This window comes from Mya arenaria, chromosome 14 (assembly GCF_026914265.1).
Source record: "Mya arenaria isolate MELC-2E11 chromosome 14, ASM2691426v1".
In the NCBI taxonomy this organism is placed as follows: Eukaryota; Metazoa; Mollusca; class Bivalvia; order Myida; family Myidae; genus Mya; species Mya arenaria.
In genome coordinates, this window is record NC_069135.1 from 54,845,135 (window position 1) to 54,861,599 (window position 16,465).

Sequence of the window (16,465 nt, forward strand, 5' to 3'; positions counted from 1 at the left end):
TAGAAAAACCTTTAGTAAAAGATAAAGATTGTTGGTATATATTTTTTTTTCATTCATGAAAAAACAACGTTAACTACTAAAACTTGTACGTTTGACTTTACACGTAGAATTGTAGGCGTCTTCGCCCTATGCCATCACGTGTCCCGCTGATGCTCATACAGTCAAAACTCGCTATGTCGAAGTCGTTGGAACCTCGGAAATTACTTCGAGATAACGAACATTCGATATAACCGAAATAAAAACATGTATAACTTTACAAAACACATTCGAAAATAAGTTCGACATAACCAGAACATCGAGATAACAGAGTTTGACGTATCGAGTTTCGACTGTATTTCAATACAACATATTTTTGCCTCTCGCGGTGCATATACATAACGAGCTAACCTTTAATCATTAACACATATATCCACCTAGGACTACAACAAGCGGCTGTGAAGAAGGTTCCAATGTTGAGGAGGAAGAATGCGAAAAGGAACCGTGCAAAGTATGTGTCCATGAACAGAACTGGTATGCAGCATGGGAACAAATCAACTCCACTGATCCATGCCTGGTCTGGTAAGAATTCGCCCATTCGTTCATACAAATCGCAAACACATATGTTACCATGATAATTACATTATGAAGGTGGGAAATAGAAAAAAAAACTTTCCCATTTCGGAACTCCTCGGCTATTTTCCAACGAGAACTATGAATATTTACGGTTAACAAAGTCAGAAATGTTTACATTTAACTACGCTGCAAGTAGATCTCGTATTAATTTCAGTTAAGCTGTTAGACTTCATGACTTCACTCTTGGGAATCTGAAAAATCTACACACTCCGCTGGCAATCAGTTTAAACTGAGATGTTCAAAATACACACAAAAATACTTCCATAAAATAATACTATAATTGTAAAAAAATAAATCGAACTACTTTTACTGCTGTACTTGCATACATCCGAGTCATTCGGAACTCCTCGGCCATTTTTATCGAAAACAACCTCGGATGTATTTGGACGTTTTACATACTCAAAAAGAGGTACGTTTAAGTCCGCTGCAAGTAGATCGCGTAGTAAATTTATTTAGCAGTTAAACTTTATGACTTAACTCTTGGGAATCTTAATTATGTTTGCAATAATACACTTCACTGGCAATCAATTTAAACTTAGATCAATAAATACAACTCTAAAACACTACATTTAATCATTGATATAATTCAATAATTTCCGAAATACTTTAACTGATATACCGGCATACATCCGAGGGTGTTTTCGATAAAAATGGCCGAGGAGTTCCGAATGACATCCGAGTCTGTTTTGCGTTGGAAAAAGGCCGAGGTTCTCCGAATAAAATCTTTCCGTGACCCATGCTAAGTCTGATGACGAATTTTAAATCTGTTCATTAATATATGTTTAAACATATTTAAACAATGCCTTGTATGTTAAATTGCTGAAAATGTTCGGTGTAAAAACAAAAATTCAAATTCAAAAGATTTGAATAAGTTTTCTATTGAAAAGTATATTCACTGCTGAATAATTACAGCCGTATGTAATAACGTCAACAAAACGTCCACTATTAATGAATGGTTTTAACTTTTAATACCTACTGAAAATGCGAAAAAAACACCATCTGGATGATTGCTCTTTGCAGTTACTGTATGGAGAACGGTGGAATGCAATGCAACGAAGATATCGACGCGGATGGTATGTATCTTAAATAGTATTTGTCCTTTTTTTGTAAAACACAACTTATACTTGTATTTGTACTCGTTTTTAATGTACGTGTACCGTCAATAATTGTTTGTTAACAATAGCGAGCGGTAACGAAACACTCTTGTACGGCGGCATGTTTTCATGTAATAGCCAATGTACCCACAATATTTATTAACAATAGCCTGAGGTTACGAAACACTCTTGTACGTCGGCATGTTTTCATGTAATAGCCAATGTACCCACTATATTTATTAACAATAGCCTGAGGTTACGAAACACTCTTGTACGTCGGCATGTTTTCATGTAATAGCCAATGTACCCACTATATTTATTAACAATAGCCTGAGGTTACGTAACACTACTTGAACGGCGGCATGTTTTCATGTAATAGCCAATGTACCCACTATATTTATTAACAATAGCGAGAGGTTACGTAACACTACTTGAACGGCGGCATGTTTTCATGTAATAGCCAATGTACCCACAATATTTATTAACAATAGCGAGAGGTTACGAAACACTCTTGTACGTCGGCATGTTTTCATGTAATAGCCAATGTACCCACAATATTTGTTAACAATAGCGAGAGGTTACGAAACACTCTTGTACGTCGGCATGTTTTCATGTAATAGCCAATGTACCCACAATATTTGTTAACAATAGCGAGAGGTTACGAAACACTCTTGTACGTCGGCATGTTTTCATGTAATAGCCAATGTACCCACAATATTTATTAACAATAGCGAGAGGTTACGAAACACTCTTGTACGGCGGCATGTTTTCATGTAATAGCCAATGTACCCACAATATTTATTAACAATAGCGGGAGGTTACGAAACACTCTTGAACGGCGGCATGTTTTCATGTAATAGCCAATGTACCCACAATATTTATTAACAATAGCGGGAGGTTACGAAACACTCTTGTACGGCGGCATGTTTTCATGTAATAGCCAATGTACCCACAATATTTATTAACAATAGCGAGAGGTTACGAAACACTTTTGTACGGCGGCATGTTTTCATGTAATAGCCAATGTACCCACAATATTTATTAACAATAGCCTGAGGTTACGAAACACTCTTGAACGGCGGCATGTTTTCATGTAATAGCCAATGTACCCACTATATTTATTAACAATAGCGGGAGGTTACGAAACACTCTTGAACGGCGGCATGTTTTCATGTAATAGCCAATGTACCCACTATATTTATTAACAATAGCCTGAGGTTACGAAACACTCTTGTACGGCGCATGTTTTCATGTAATAGCCAATGTACCCACTATATTTATTAACAATAGCGAGAGGTTACGTAACACTACTTGAACGGCGGCATGTTTTCATGTAATAGCCAATGTACCCACAATATTTATTAACAATAGCGAGAGGTTACGTAACACTACTTGAACGGCGGCATGTTTTCATGTAATAGCCAATGTACCCACAATATTTATTAACAATAGCGAGAGGTTACGTAACACTACTTGAACGGCGGCATGTTTTCATGTAATAGCCAATGTACCCACAATATTTATTAACAATAGCGAGAGGTTACGTAACACTACTTGAACGGCGGCATGTTTTCATGTAATAGCCAATGTACCCACTATATTTATTAACAATAGCCGGAGGTTACGAAACACTCTTGAACGGCGGCATGTTTTCATGTAATAGCCAATGTACCCACAATATTTATTAACAATAGCGAGAGGTTACGTAACACTACTTGTACGTCGGCATGTTTTCATGTAATAGCCAATGTACCCACAATATTTATTAACAATAGCGAGAGGTTACGTAACACTACTTGAACGGCGGCATGTTTTCATGTAATAGCCAATGTACCCACAATATTTATTAACAATAGCGAGAGGTTACGTAACACTACTTGAACGGCGGCATGTTTTCATGTAATAGCCAATGTACCCACAATATTTATTAACAATAGCGGGAGGTTACGAAACACTCTTGAACGGCGGCATGTTTTCATGTAATAGCCAATGTACCCACAATATTTATTAACAATAGCCTGAGGTTACGAAACACTCTTGTACGTCGGCATGTTTTCATGTAATAGCCAATGTACCCACAATATTTATTAACAATAGCCTGAGGTAACGAAACACTCTTGTACGTCGGCATGTTTTCATGTAATAGCCAATGTACCCACAATATTTATTAACAATAGCGAGAGGTTACGAAACACTCTTGTACGGCGCATGTTTTCATGTAATAGCCAATGTACCCACTATATTTATTAACAATAGCCTGAGGTTACGAAACACTCTTGTACGGCGCATGTTTTCATGTAATAGCCAATGTACCCACAATATTTATTAACAATAGCGGGAGGTTACGAAACACTCTTGAACGGCGGCATGTTTTCATGTAATAGCCAATGTACCCACTATATTTATTAACAATAGCGGGAGGTTACGAAACACTCTTGTACGGCGCATGTTTTCATGTAATAGCCAATGTACCCACTATATTTATTAACAATAGCCTGAGGTTACGAAACACTACTTGAACGGCGGCATGTTTTCATGTGATTGCCAGTGTACCCGCTACTTGAGACAGTTTTATTTACATAAGCGAGAGGCTACGAAACACTACTTATACGGCTGCATGTTTTCATGTACTTGCCAGTGTCCCCACTACTTGGGACAGTTTTATTTACAATAGCGAGAGGCTACGAAACACTACTTATACGGCTGCATGTTTTCATGAACTTGCCAGTGTACCAACAACTTTAGACAGGTTTATTAACAATTCCGATAAGGTAACTTTGTGTCACATACAGTTAATCTGTACACTGACCGGATCAAACATGCCCTTGTTTTTCGTTTACAGTTGATGGAGATTGGTCTCCATGGTCTTTATGGCAGCAATGCACAAGCGAATGCGGCGAAGGACAGCGGCACCGGTACCGATCCTGCAACAGTCCTGCCCCTCAGTGTGGCGGTAACGACTGCGAGGGGGCAGATACAGATTCTGAACCATGCAACTTGCCGAGCTGTAAGGAATGAGTTAATTCATAACAAATATTAATTTTGACAAATCGTCATAGAAGAATTGATTTTTTATGTATCCGTGATTAGTCATATGACGTTTGTCCTGTCCGGAAACAAAGAATTCCGACCGAGGGCGTGTTTCGCGTTACAGGCAGCGCAACATGCCCATGACATGTGCCATTTCAATCCAGACAGAAAACACATGAATAATCTATTTTCTCTGATACCTTTTTTATATGATACCTTTTTTATATGTTTGTGTTAAAAGAATATACGTAGAAAAAGGCAAGTTTGTACATTTCACCAAATAATACTGGCGACGAATCTGCAGGCCCAGATTTCTCGAAACTTCTTAAGCTAAACTTGCTTAAGTAGCTTTTATCAATTAGCCAAAATACATATTTTTTTTTTTAATTCAGATAAATGAAAAAAAATATTTATGACTCACGTCCAGGTATTTCCAATTAAAAGTCTAAAAATCCCAAACTCAAACGGGCAAAAAAATACCCAAACTAACGAAACCCAAAATAGTGAGCATAGCTTAATCCTGTTATAATGGACATAAGAAATTTCGAGAAATTGGGGCATGTTTATAACGCCTATAAATCTTAGTTTAGTATTGGCGTCAATAAAGTTTTCTTTAATATCGTTTAATAATTTTATGTAATCAATGAAACCAGTTGTTACTAGTTTCTAGACGAACCACGAACACCATCTTCACAGTTCTCCTTTTCTACATGTGAATGTTATACATCGACAGAGTTGGTATAAATAAACGCCGTTACCGGACAATACCGGAACGATACCCAAATACAAACCCCAGTTCAAATATTTAATTGAGTCAATAAAATTTAGTGGAAGCTGTAAAAGAGATGTAGCGGGCGGAGATGAAAAATCTAGGCATTCACTGATAGTCACATTAAACCAAACACAAATTTGGGACATTAAGACACACGTAATTTTGCACATTGCTGTTCTCGGACAACGACATAAGCCTCGGCAATAAGTTTAATAAGTCCGCGACGTGTTCAAAAACACTCTTAAGAATTTTGTCAATGTTAACACCGTTGTTAACGCCATGATTGTTAACGTTTGTATGGTGTGCTCATATATTTAAATACATGTTTTATCACCAGGTTGTACTACATCCGAATGGGGAGACTGGTCGCCTTGCACTGCCTCATGCGACGGAGGTACACAAATTCGCAGCAGGAATTTCACGGACGCTGCCGATATCAACAAAGAAGAATGTGATGATGTAGATTTGACAGATAGTGAAACGTGCAACGAAAACCCATGCGGTAGGCTTGCTTAATCAAAGTTAAAAACATAATATTTGTCCAACGGGTGGGCAGTTTATTCAAATGTGCCTTTACAATTATCTCCGAAAATCATCAGTCAGTCGTAATTAATTATACATAGGCAAAGCGATAGGTATTAATATGTTGGTTGTAGTTTACGCAACATTATGTAGAACACTAAAACAGTAATAAACTGTTAGTTGATAATTATATAAAAAAAATGGTAAGGCGACTGTGTTTAGCCATTGTGATAAGCATGCTGTCATGGATCGTGTCAATGAGGGTGAAGAATCACGTGACTTCAAAGGGGTTCTCACGTGGATCGCCACGGGTCATAACTGAAATAAGTGACGTTAAGTTCTAAAAAAAAATAACAGAAAATATAATATGAACATATCTATGAGACTATAAATGAATATGCCAATGATGCAGTCCTTGGCCATAATTTCAAGTCCACTGAACTTTGTAGAGCGATGCAACGCCAGTGTGTGTATACCACGTGACAAATTGCGTCATAAATGCTACGTCGGAAGGCAACATTTTGCTTCGAATTATGACTTTAAACAAGGATAACTTCACTATTTCTTCACCATTTAAAAAGAAACATAGCGCAGTCTACGCCGCTCAAGGAGCCCCGCCTTCTGTCTTTCACCAGAGTTTGATTGAGAGTTTAGTTTCTTAAAACACTTCGATAAACCTTTCACAAAACGGCCGTCTGACGGAGCACTAACAAAATATTATTTTGGAAACAGGTTTGTCGTAGTGTTTTGTGGAAACTAATAACATAATTAAACTCCGGTAATAAATATAAGGCGGGGCTCTTTAAGCGGCATACACAGCCCTTTGTTTCATTTAAAATGGTGTTGAAAAGGAACAGTTATCTTTGATTTATTTCTTCATTTTTAGCAAAATATTCCATTTCGACGTAGCATATATGACGTAATCTATCACGTGGTATACACACACTGAACGCTGAATTTTTGGTCGAGGTTTGCATTATTAAAATACAAGCGAATCTAAAATAGTTCACACTTTTAGAAGCAGAAAAAACATAGTCTTTGATAAGCTTAGAAATTTGTTTATATCCTTTCTGTCACAAAGTTATAAATTTAGAAATAACGTCACATACAAGATTATAACGGTGGAATTAATGGCTGACCACGCACAAATATTAGATGACTGGTGAGTCCTAAATAATTCGCAGTAATCAAATATCGTCCCATAAGGTAGAAATACCGTGTTTTTTACTCCTTTTATTTAAATTAAACACGATGTCCTTTATAGAACCATTGTTTTCGATATATATGTATTAATCCTTTTCGGTAAATTTAAACAAGTGTTTTAATAATGATTCATTTTTTTTAGCGTTAGAGTGAATCTTTAATAAAACAAATATGCTGAATGTATGTTGCAGACGAGGAATGCACGATTGGACCATGGTCAGAATGGAGCGAGTGTTCAGAGTCGTGCGGTGGCGGCAGTCGCACGAGGTCACGTGACACGACCTGTGAGGTTACTAAGGAGGAGACAGGGGGATGCAACGAACAAGCTTGCATAGGTAATTTAAAATGACACTCTTATTCAAATTCAATACATACACATGATAACCCTTTAACTACTAACTAAATAATGCATTTTTGAAAAACATAAAATAAACAACTGATAACAAGATTGTAACCGTGTATTTAACGCAAAAATATCTAATGATTGGTGAATGCTAAAAGATTTACTGTGGTCTACTATAGTCTCATCAGGTAGAAATACTGTGTTTTATGCTCATTTCTTTCAAATTAAACTCGTTATTCTTTATAAGAACCAATGTTTTCGACCACATGCATTCATCCTTTTTGGAATATTTAAACAATATTAATTGTGATAACTCTTATCTGGGTGTAAGGGTGCATTTGCGCAGTTTTAGGCCGTCGGACATAGTATATAAACTTCTTCTAAAGTTTAATATATTAAAGGATTAAATGGATTTTGTATATCTTAGTCTAAATTGATTGTCTTCGAAGTATGTTATTGCATAACTAACAAAGATTCTCATGAGTAAAATAAATATGCTTAACTGTAAAATTGAAATTAATACGCGCTCTACTTGCAGCGTAGTTAAATGTATACATTTCTGACATTGTTAACATGTCATATATATCCGAGGTAGTTTTCGATGGAAAAAAGCCGAGCTGTTCCGAATGCCTATCTCGAAAATAACAGTATCCCCGTGTTAAAAATTATCTTTGACTCGCTGAGTTTATGCAGGCCGGGGTAGCCCGCTCTATTTTCTTTAGGTCGCCTTTATTGTTTTCTGGTGCAAACAACTAATGCACCAGTCAATTGTAACCACGGCTCCACAAGGTCCGGGGGTATACCGGGGATAGCCGGGGAATTGGGCCGTGTTTTTACCTCCCTGTGGGAGGGGTTTTACCCGGGCCTTGCTGGACCAAAATTCAAAGTCCCCGCTATTCACTGGACCTGGAAAGTTCGTGGTTACAATTGACTGGGTATAATGAACAAACAACTTGAAACTCCCCGACTATCTTTGGCCAACACAAAAATGCATTCACCAAGTATTTGCCATCTTTTACTTACGACATTAGTTTAACAAGTAAGCTTTGGTGGGCAAGTATACTGATTGAAGTTAACAGATAGACAGATAGAGATGTTTATTGTCGTAAATATATTTAACAGTTGCTTGACAAACTATTTAAGAAATATTACACACCACTGAGTGTCATATGACATTATAAAGACCGGCCATTCAGCCACCAGAGGCTAACGCCTCGGTCCATTCACCTTCGGGGGCTGACTGACCGGTCCTAATAATGCCATATGGCCCGAAGTAGTGTGTTATATTTCTTATATTATACCGAACACTTTTCATTAATATTTTTAAAGCGATTTAAATGTGTTTTATTTAACAAACCTGATAATGTTTACTTGCGACAAGTTTTCACTAACCAATTATATGACGTCACCGGTCCATATTATATTTTTGGCGGGGTCTGGACCGGCAAAAAACATAATATGGATCGCTGACGTCATAAAACTGGATTGTCATCAAAATACAGTGATATACGGACCGATCGAGATTATAAATATAAAGAAGGGACTAATTTTTGTGAGGTATAATATATATAGATATTACTATAATATAGCATTCGATGGAATCGATCTACGTAAAATAATGAACAGAAACTTCGAAAAACTTCCCTTGACCCTATCCCAAACAATAATTTATACACCCAAGTAATCTTGCCCGCGCGAAATTTATGTTGAGTTTTGGTACCGATGTATTGCAGAATGCGAGGACACAGCGGAATACAAGGAATTCACCCAATGCGAACAGAACACATGTGAACGGTACCGCGCCGGCCAGGAGAGCTGCAGGGATAACGGCACCAAGTACTGGGGATGCGTGTGTAACGAGGGCTACCTGATGAACGATAACAAGGAATGTGTTAAACCTACAGAATGCAACAGCTGTTCGTACCAGGGGATGACCTACGAGGTACTATGAGTTTGCATGTTTCTTCATCACAACGATGAACAAAGTATTGGGCCGATTTACAGTCATTTGATAGAAATGAACTCCTGCTTTGGTGTCATATCACCTGAAAAACATTTAGTGACATTTAACCTAAAATTATTAATTTTGCTTGAGATTTTTCAAAGGGGTCTCTCCTTCATCGATCTAGCATAGAATAACTTTGCATTACTTCTGTTTAAACATGACTGTCAGGAAATCTCGAAAGGCCTAAATAGCTCAAAGTTCAACGACTTCGATTTGATCTTGAAGTGTAAAGTATTCAAAAAAACATGCCAAGAAAAGTACCCCAACAAAATGCATAACTAACATCGTCATTATCAGCATAGTAGTATCGTCAAGAAAAAGTTAAGCTGTACATAACAGTCCTTGATAAACACACCTAGTTGTTACATAGTTTAAATGCACTGTGTTGTTTGGGGATTTTTATGCTGTTGTTCCGTGTTTCTTGTTTGTGATTTTTGTTTTTGTGTTCTATGTCTCTGTCGTTTTACCCTGTGCAATTAAACACTGTTTATGCTTAAACCTCTGACTACTGAGCTTGTTTCTGTAGCTTTTCATATAAATATTAAAATACCTTTTTAGGATGAGAGTGTTTTTAAAAAATAAAGAGGTTTGGGTTTCCGCCTATTGGGCAAGAGGATGTTGGTTCGATCCTCACTCACGACATGTTCAGCCGTGTCTGATTCCACTCAGGAAACTGACTCTATAAATTATTAAATTTCGTCATAATCGCGTTAAAAGAAATGTTAATTAAAGCAATCTGGTTTTACTTTATAGGAAGATGAAGTTGTGTACTCGGAAGAATGCAGCCACTTCATCTGTGTAAAGGGTGACATTGTCGAAACGAGCAAGTGCGAGAAGGACTTACAATGTGGGGTATGTCTTACACTTCCTTCATTTAAAGGGACTGTATACCAGATTGGCACCAGAAATGTTTATTTCTGCAACGAATCTCAGGACAATTATTTAATAAAATATTTTACTCGTTGATATCAAAATTGTAAAAACATGTCGCAGCACATTTGCGCAAACTGTGACCATAGTTGGTATGACTTCCATTAGTCTGAACAAATACTGTTGTTGTTTTTTTAATTTTATCAGATTTGTTGCTAATAGAAGGGTTAAAATAAATACGATCTTTAATATTCAATTTTCTTTGCCACTTATTTATAAACTGGGACAAAAGCAAAGACAATGGTAGTTCGTCATTTTGTAGGCAAAACAATATAAAAATATATATCTTTTATAACAAGGCACGTTCGATTATTCTTTTATCGCGCGTAGGTGTTTATAATATGATTTATTCTTATGCAGCCTGGGGAAGTTCTCATAGAAGGTAACGGTTGCTGTCCAGAATGCAAACCAGCGGAAGGTACGAATATTTCCTTAATGCACTCAACAGGCTTCCAAAATAATCAGCTTCAACTTGTAGTTTTCCAATTTCACGAATCTATGTTCATGACGCTTAGCCGTCGTTTTTGTTTGAATATGCATATGCGAAAATCCAAAAAAAAATAATTGTTAAATGCCTTTCTATGGATATGACGACGCGGAAATTTAATTAAAAAAGTTTTAATGGTGACGTATTTAGAAATTTAAATATAAATATGTATTTTGGATAATTGAAATGGGCAATTTTAGCCAGTTAAGCTTAAGAAGTCTCGAGAAATTTGGCCCGATGCTTAAAAAACGAAGCCTGTGATCTCGCAAATGACGTATTATCTCGAAAAAAGTGTGTGACGTCATCAAACAAATGACGTCATTGACACTGCGGCTGTTCAAACAGCCAAATTTATAATACGTTTAGTCGTCCTGGAAGCTTATTGAATAGTTATGTTGGTGGATTATCCTTAAGGAATTTCCAAATAATTTATGTAATAATAAACTTTGAATATGTATAAAATCTTCTTGATTGACCTACCGTACAATTATCAAATACATTCATACACCTATGAACTGAATAATAAGATTTTTAATCCCTTTTTTCGTATTAACAGAAACCCCAGACAAATGTCAAGAGCAGACTAAGGAAATACGCATGGAATACAATAGTGTTGAGCACGGCAAATGTGTGTCGGACAAAAAACAGAAAGTCAAGTTCTGCGGAGGTTCATGTGGAAACAGTCTGGATATGCCTATGTTGGCAATGCCAGGGGATAAGAGCTCTAACGCAAACTGCAAATGTTGCTCAGGTGGGAAACTTTTAATAGTTATACACTTATTGAATGATTTGTCGGTCAATAGTTAAAACTATTTACCCGGGTCGGGGTAGGACTAGTTAACTATTGCCTGGAAGGCCGTCATTTCCCGACAAAGGATATTTCGATATCCTTTAGCATTGAATGGTATAAACCTATTGAATGATTTGTCGGTTAGAAGTTGAATCTGTTTGACCGATTTTGGGAAAGGTCTAAATGAACTATGGTCAAAAAAGCCGTTGGTAATAGTTCACTTGGTCCTTTCTCCACAATACGCTTAATGAATGACCTGTTGGTGAAGCGACAGGTGAAATACATATTTACGTTCTCATTCGGTGAAATACATTACAATCTTACACTGAAACAAACAATAATCATCTATTAATTGAAACGCAGCTTACGTCAAAAACGGAGTAACGCATAAAAGGTACGGTTTTAAAGCTGCAATCTCACAGATTTACCGTTTTGACAACTTTTTTAAAATTTTGTTTGTCTTGGAAAATTTTTTGCGTTAATATATATCAACCAGTGATAGAAGACTGCTGAGAAAAGATTAGTTCGCAGATATTGATATTTCCGTTAAAAAATAATCGTTATATGGCTAAAAGCGTTATTATCGCTATAAGAAAAAAACAACACCAAAAACTTCATTTTTTTAACATAAATGAAAAAAAAAATGTGATCTGATATTTTTGTTAGTAGTCTTATATCACTGTTTTTCATGCATTTTACAAAAAGTGGCTCGTTCAAATACTAAAAAAAGTAAAAACAAAAAGCAAAAAGTTGTCAAAACGTTTTATCTGTGAGAGTGCAGCTTTATGCCTTACCATATTTATTGAAACGGTGCGGAGGGCGTTACTCAGAAATGTTGATATAATGATTTAAATAATGATAATGCCCGGCCTGGGCGCATGTGAGTTTGGTTAGTGGTCACCAAGCCGGACAAGTGGGTTTTCTCCGGGTACTCCGGTTTCCCCTACAACACAAGACCACACTCTCGCGCAACATCGTGCCAACGAGAGTGACTAAGTATAAGCTATCATAGCTTCCTTCACAATCGTTATAAAATATATAATGTTTAAAAGAATGATTTGAAATTGCATATCTTGAGTTAATATTATTTCTTTATTTATAGGTGACCTTGGCGAGCGAAATGAGGTCGAAATGACGTGCGTACGGGAGGGTGGTGCATCCACGAAGCACACGGCATTCTATCAGAACATGACCAACTGCAAATGTAATCAGTGTGTCGGTGAGGAAACAACTTCACAGGACATGGGTAAGGACATACAGTCAAACTCGTTATGTCAAACTCTGTTATCTCGATGTTTTGGTTTAGTTGATATTGTTTTCGAATATCAATTCAAAGGTCTAGTTATACACATTTTGTTTTTCGGTTACATCGAAAGTTCGTTATCTCGAATTATTTTTCCCGTGGTTCCAACGACTTCGACATAGTATCTTTTGACAGAATTTGTAGAATTTCGGTGTGATTTCTGAATGATAACAGAAAGCAATATTTTCACGAGAAGCCTAGCCACCAGGCCCCATTTTCTCAAAACTTCTTAAATCCCTTATAACAGGATTTATCTAAGCTCCCTAATTTTGTGTTTCAATAATTTGCTTAATAGTTTCTTCTATAAGAGATTTTAGACTTTAATTAGCAATACTCAAGAAAATAAAAAAATAACAATTTTAATTTATCAAAATCAAACTGAAGTATGTGTTTAGGCTGGTTGAAATTACCTACTTAAGACTGATAAGCCTAAGAAGTTTCGAGAAATTGGGGCCAGAGAAACAAATGTGATCACGAGTGAAATATGTTTTGATGTTTCCATCAATACTATACAGCGACAAGCGTAGTTGTCAAAATAAAATGGAAAATAAACCATACGGAATCCGAAATGAATTGCCATCCATTGAGATTCGCTCTTTTTAAACATTTTAGACAGTCACATATACTTTAAAATGAGTTGCTCAGCAATGTAAGGGCATGTAACAAGCTTAAAAAATGTGTTTTTTAATGTAGGATGTACACATTCGGAAAAAACCTTTTTGTCACGAAATTTTCTTACGAGCCCTTACCGATAGCGAACTCGTAGTCACTCGCAGGCATCCGTAAATAACTCGTTTGTATACGTAAAAACTCGCTGGTTTAAGTGAAAACTCGCTGGTATACATAAATAACATGCTGGTATCCGTAAATAACTCGCTGGTATCCGTAAATAACACGCTGGTATCCGTAAATAACTCGCTGGTATCCGTAAATAACATGCTGGTATCCGTAAATAACTCGCTGGTATACGTAAATAACTCGCTGGTATACGTAAATAACTCGCTGGTATCCGTAAATAACTCCTTGGTATCCGTAAATAACTCGCTGGTATACGTAAAAACCTCGCAACAACTCACAGAAACTCTTAGGGATCCGTGAAAGGAGAGGCAAATGTTTTTACATGTCAACAGTCTTCTTACGAGTGTCCATGGACTGATTTTCGTTAACCCTTCATTACGGATAATTATGGTTTATTTACGGACTAACTCGTAACTATTCGTATCAACACCTAAACATATCGTATCTAACACGTAAAAGCTTCAATGAATAACAAAAGTTCGTAATACATTCGTTATCTACCTTAAAAAACTCGTAGTTATCGTGTCATTATCGTAGAATTTTGCCGTAAATACATCGTAGAAACTCGTAATAATCCGTACTGATCCGTAAATAGCTCGTAACACAAATCGGAAGTACAAGTGGCCAATCGTAAGAATTCGTGAATTCTTGCAATCCGTAAGGATTCGTATGAGAAATCCGTGTATGTGAATGGGGAGATACACCTATATCAGTACTAGTATGTGTATACCACGTGATAAATTGGGTCATAAATGCTACATAGGAAAGTAATATTTTGCTTCGAATGAAACTTTAAACAAAGATAACTTCAACACTTCTTCACCATCTAAGTGAACTATAGAGCAGTCTACGCCGCTTACGGAGCCCCGCCTTCGGTCTTTTACCGGAGATTAATTGAGAGTTTAGTTTCTTAAAACACTTTGACAAAGCTTTTTCACAAAATGACTGTCTGATGGAGCGGAACATTATTTTGGATACAGGTTTGTCGAAGTGTTTGATAAAGCTAATCACCTTATCGAACTCCGGTTATAAAACGAAAGCGGGGCTTCTTAAGCGGCATATACTGCCCCTTGTTCCACTTAAAATGGTGTAGTAAAAGAAAAGTTATCTTTGTTTTAAGTGTTGATTTTAAGCAAAATGTTGCCTTCCGACTTAGCATATATTACGTAATTTATCACGTAATGAACACACACTGATAAACCAGTATGTGCCATTTGATTGTTAAATAATTCATCATTATTTAAATTATTGCAATGATGACTTTTTACAGGATTTCCAATTAAACGCTAAATATGGAAACGATTCACCCACTCGGATTTGACTACCACGGACCGTTTAATGGACTACGAGATTTGACCACCATCTGGGTTAAGATATGTCGGACATCAACGGACGATTGTTTGATGACTAAATTGGTGGACCATCGAAAAAGGAACATCAACCATGCACATTATTTATTCGGGAAAACACTGTCATAGAACACTTAAAAATAGCCAACAACACCTTTTAGAAAAAAGAAACACCGTGTCATCAGATGAATAAATTGTGGAAAAAACGAACACTGTCATGAACAATTAAGCACCCAACGAAAGCTTCGTAACTTAATGAATAACAACAAATTATTTGAAACAGTAATATTTATGTCGTAAAATTATATCTTGGCATAGTATCGATTTTATCGATTTTGTTTTCCAATCGGCTATACCCGTATTCCAATAATACCAACAATACAAGCCATATAACTTAAGATAAATGTTTGTGAACATTGTGTTTGTGCCAATCTTTCTGTACCAATATTCAGATTTTTTCAAGAATTGTTAGCTCCATCTGTGTATTTTTTAAGATGTTTTCCTATTAAATGAAGTCTAGTCAGTTTTTTGACATTTTTCATTTGTATTCATCCTGTTTCCATATCCTTAAAGAGCATGGTTTATTTTTGCAAAATTTGTAACAAATTAATTTTGAGTAGAAGTCAATGAAAAGTCCTAGCACTTATGATAATTTTTTACCTTTAAATAAATTGTTACATCTATTGACGGTCGACTTTTTGAAAACCAAATGACCCGTTTGTTACGTCATATTTATATTAGGGTGGTGTTTTTTTTCTTTCGCTTTTAGATCTGAAAAAATACACTGTTACAGACCAACATAGAATACAACTTTAATGAACATACCGGTGATATATAATAAAAATATCAATCTTGATATTATTCATATTATTATTATTTAACAAAACTGGATACTATTTGTCTGTGTTAAAATATTTAACTTGTAACATCGTTATAAACTGTTCACTGTTCGTAGAATAAACGCAGTAAGCATTAACTATTCGTTGTATTATTTTGATATAATATGACACTATTAATTTTAAGTTTTTTTTCTTACTACCAAAGGATTACAAAACATTTTTCACAACGATATATCAAGCACTTCGCGCGATATGACAATGCCGAACTCGTGACTTGTATCTGGTGTCTCCGGTTTCGCCCACAAAGTAAGACCACACTCTTGCGTATAATCGTACCAACGAAACTAACTAAGCATACGTTTAGCATATGCATGGGATCTGTCAGGAG

General features: G+C 36.2%; 1 protein-coding gene across 2 annotated transcripts in view; it reads left to right on the forward strand.

Annotated features, from left to right (window-relative positions):
* LOC128216904 (SCO-spondin-like) overlaps nt 1-16,219 on the forward strand; it is a 52,746-nt gene extending 36,527 nt beyond the window's left edge. For both annotated transcript variants that reach the window (XM_052923607.1, XM_052923608.1), the window contains 11 exons: nt 418-558; nt 1,633-1,685; nt 4,549-4,713; nt 5,846-6,010; nt 7,425-7,568; nt 9,310-9,518; nt 10,335-10,433; nt 10,872-10,929; nt 11,555-11,749; nt 12,891-13,034; nt 15,160-16,219. In XM_052923607.1, the coding sequence (XP_052779567.1) occupies nt 418-558; nt 1,633-1,685; nt 4,549-4,713; nt 5,846-6,010; nt 7,425-7,568; nt 9,310-9,518; nt 10,335-10,433; nt 10,872-10,929; nt 11,555-11,749; nt 12,891-13,034; nt 15,160-15,179 (1,393 nt within the window). In that variant the 3' untranslated portion in view covers nt 15,180-16,219. The remainder of the gene's footprint in view (nt 1-417; nt 559-1,632; nt 1,686-4,548; nt 4,714-5,845; nt 6,011-7,424; nt 7,569-9,309; nt 9,519-10,334; nt 10,434-10,871; nt 10,930-11,554; nt 11,750-12,890; nt 13,035-15,159) is intronic.
* Nucleotides 16,220-16,465: the final 246 nt, after the last annotated feature.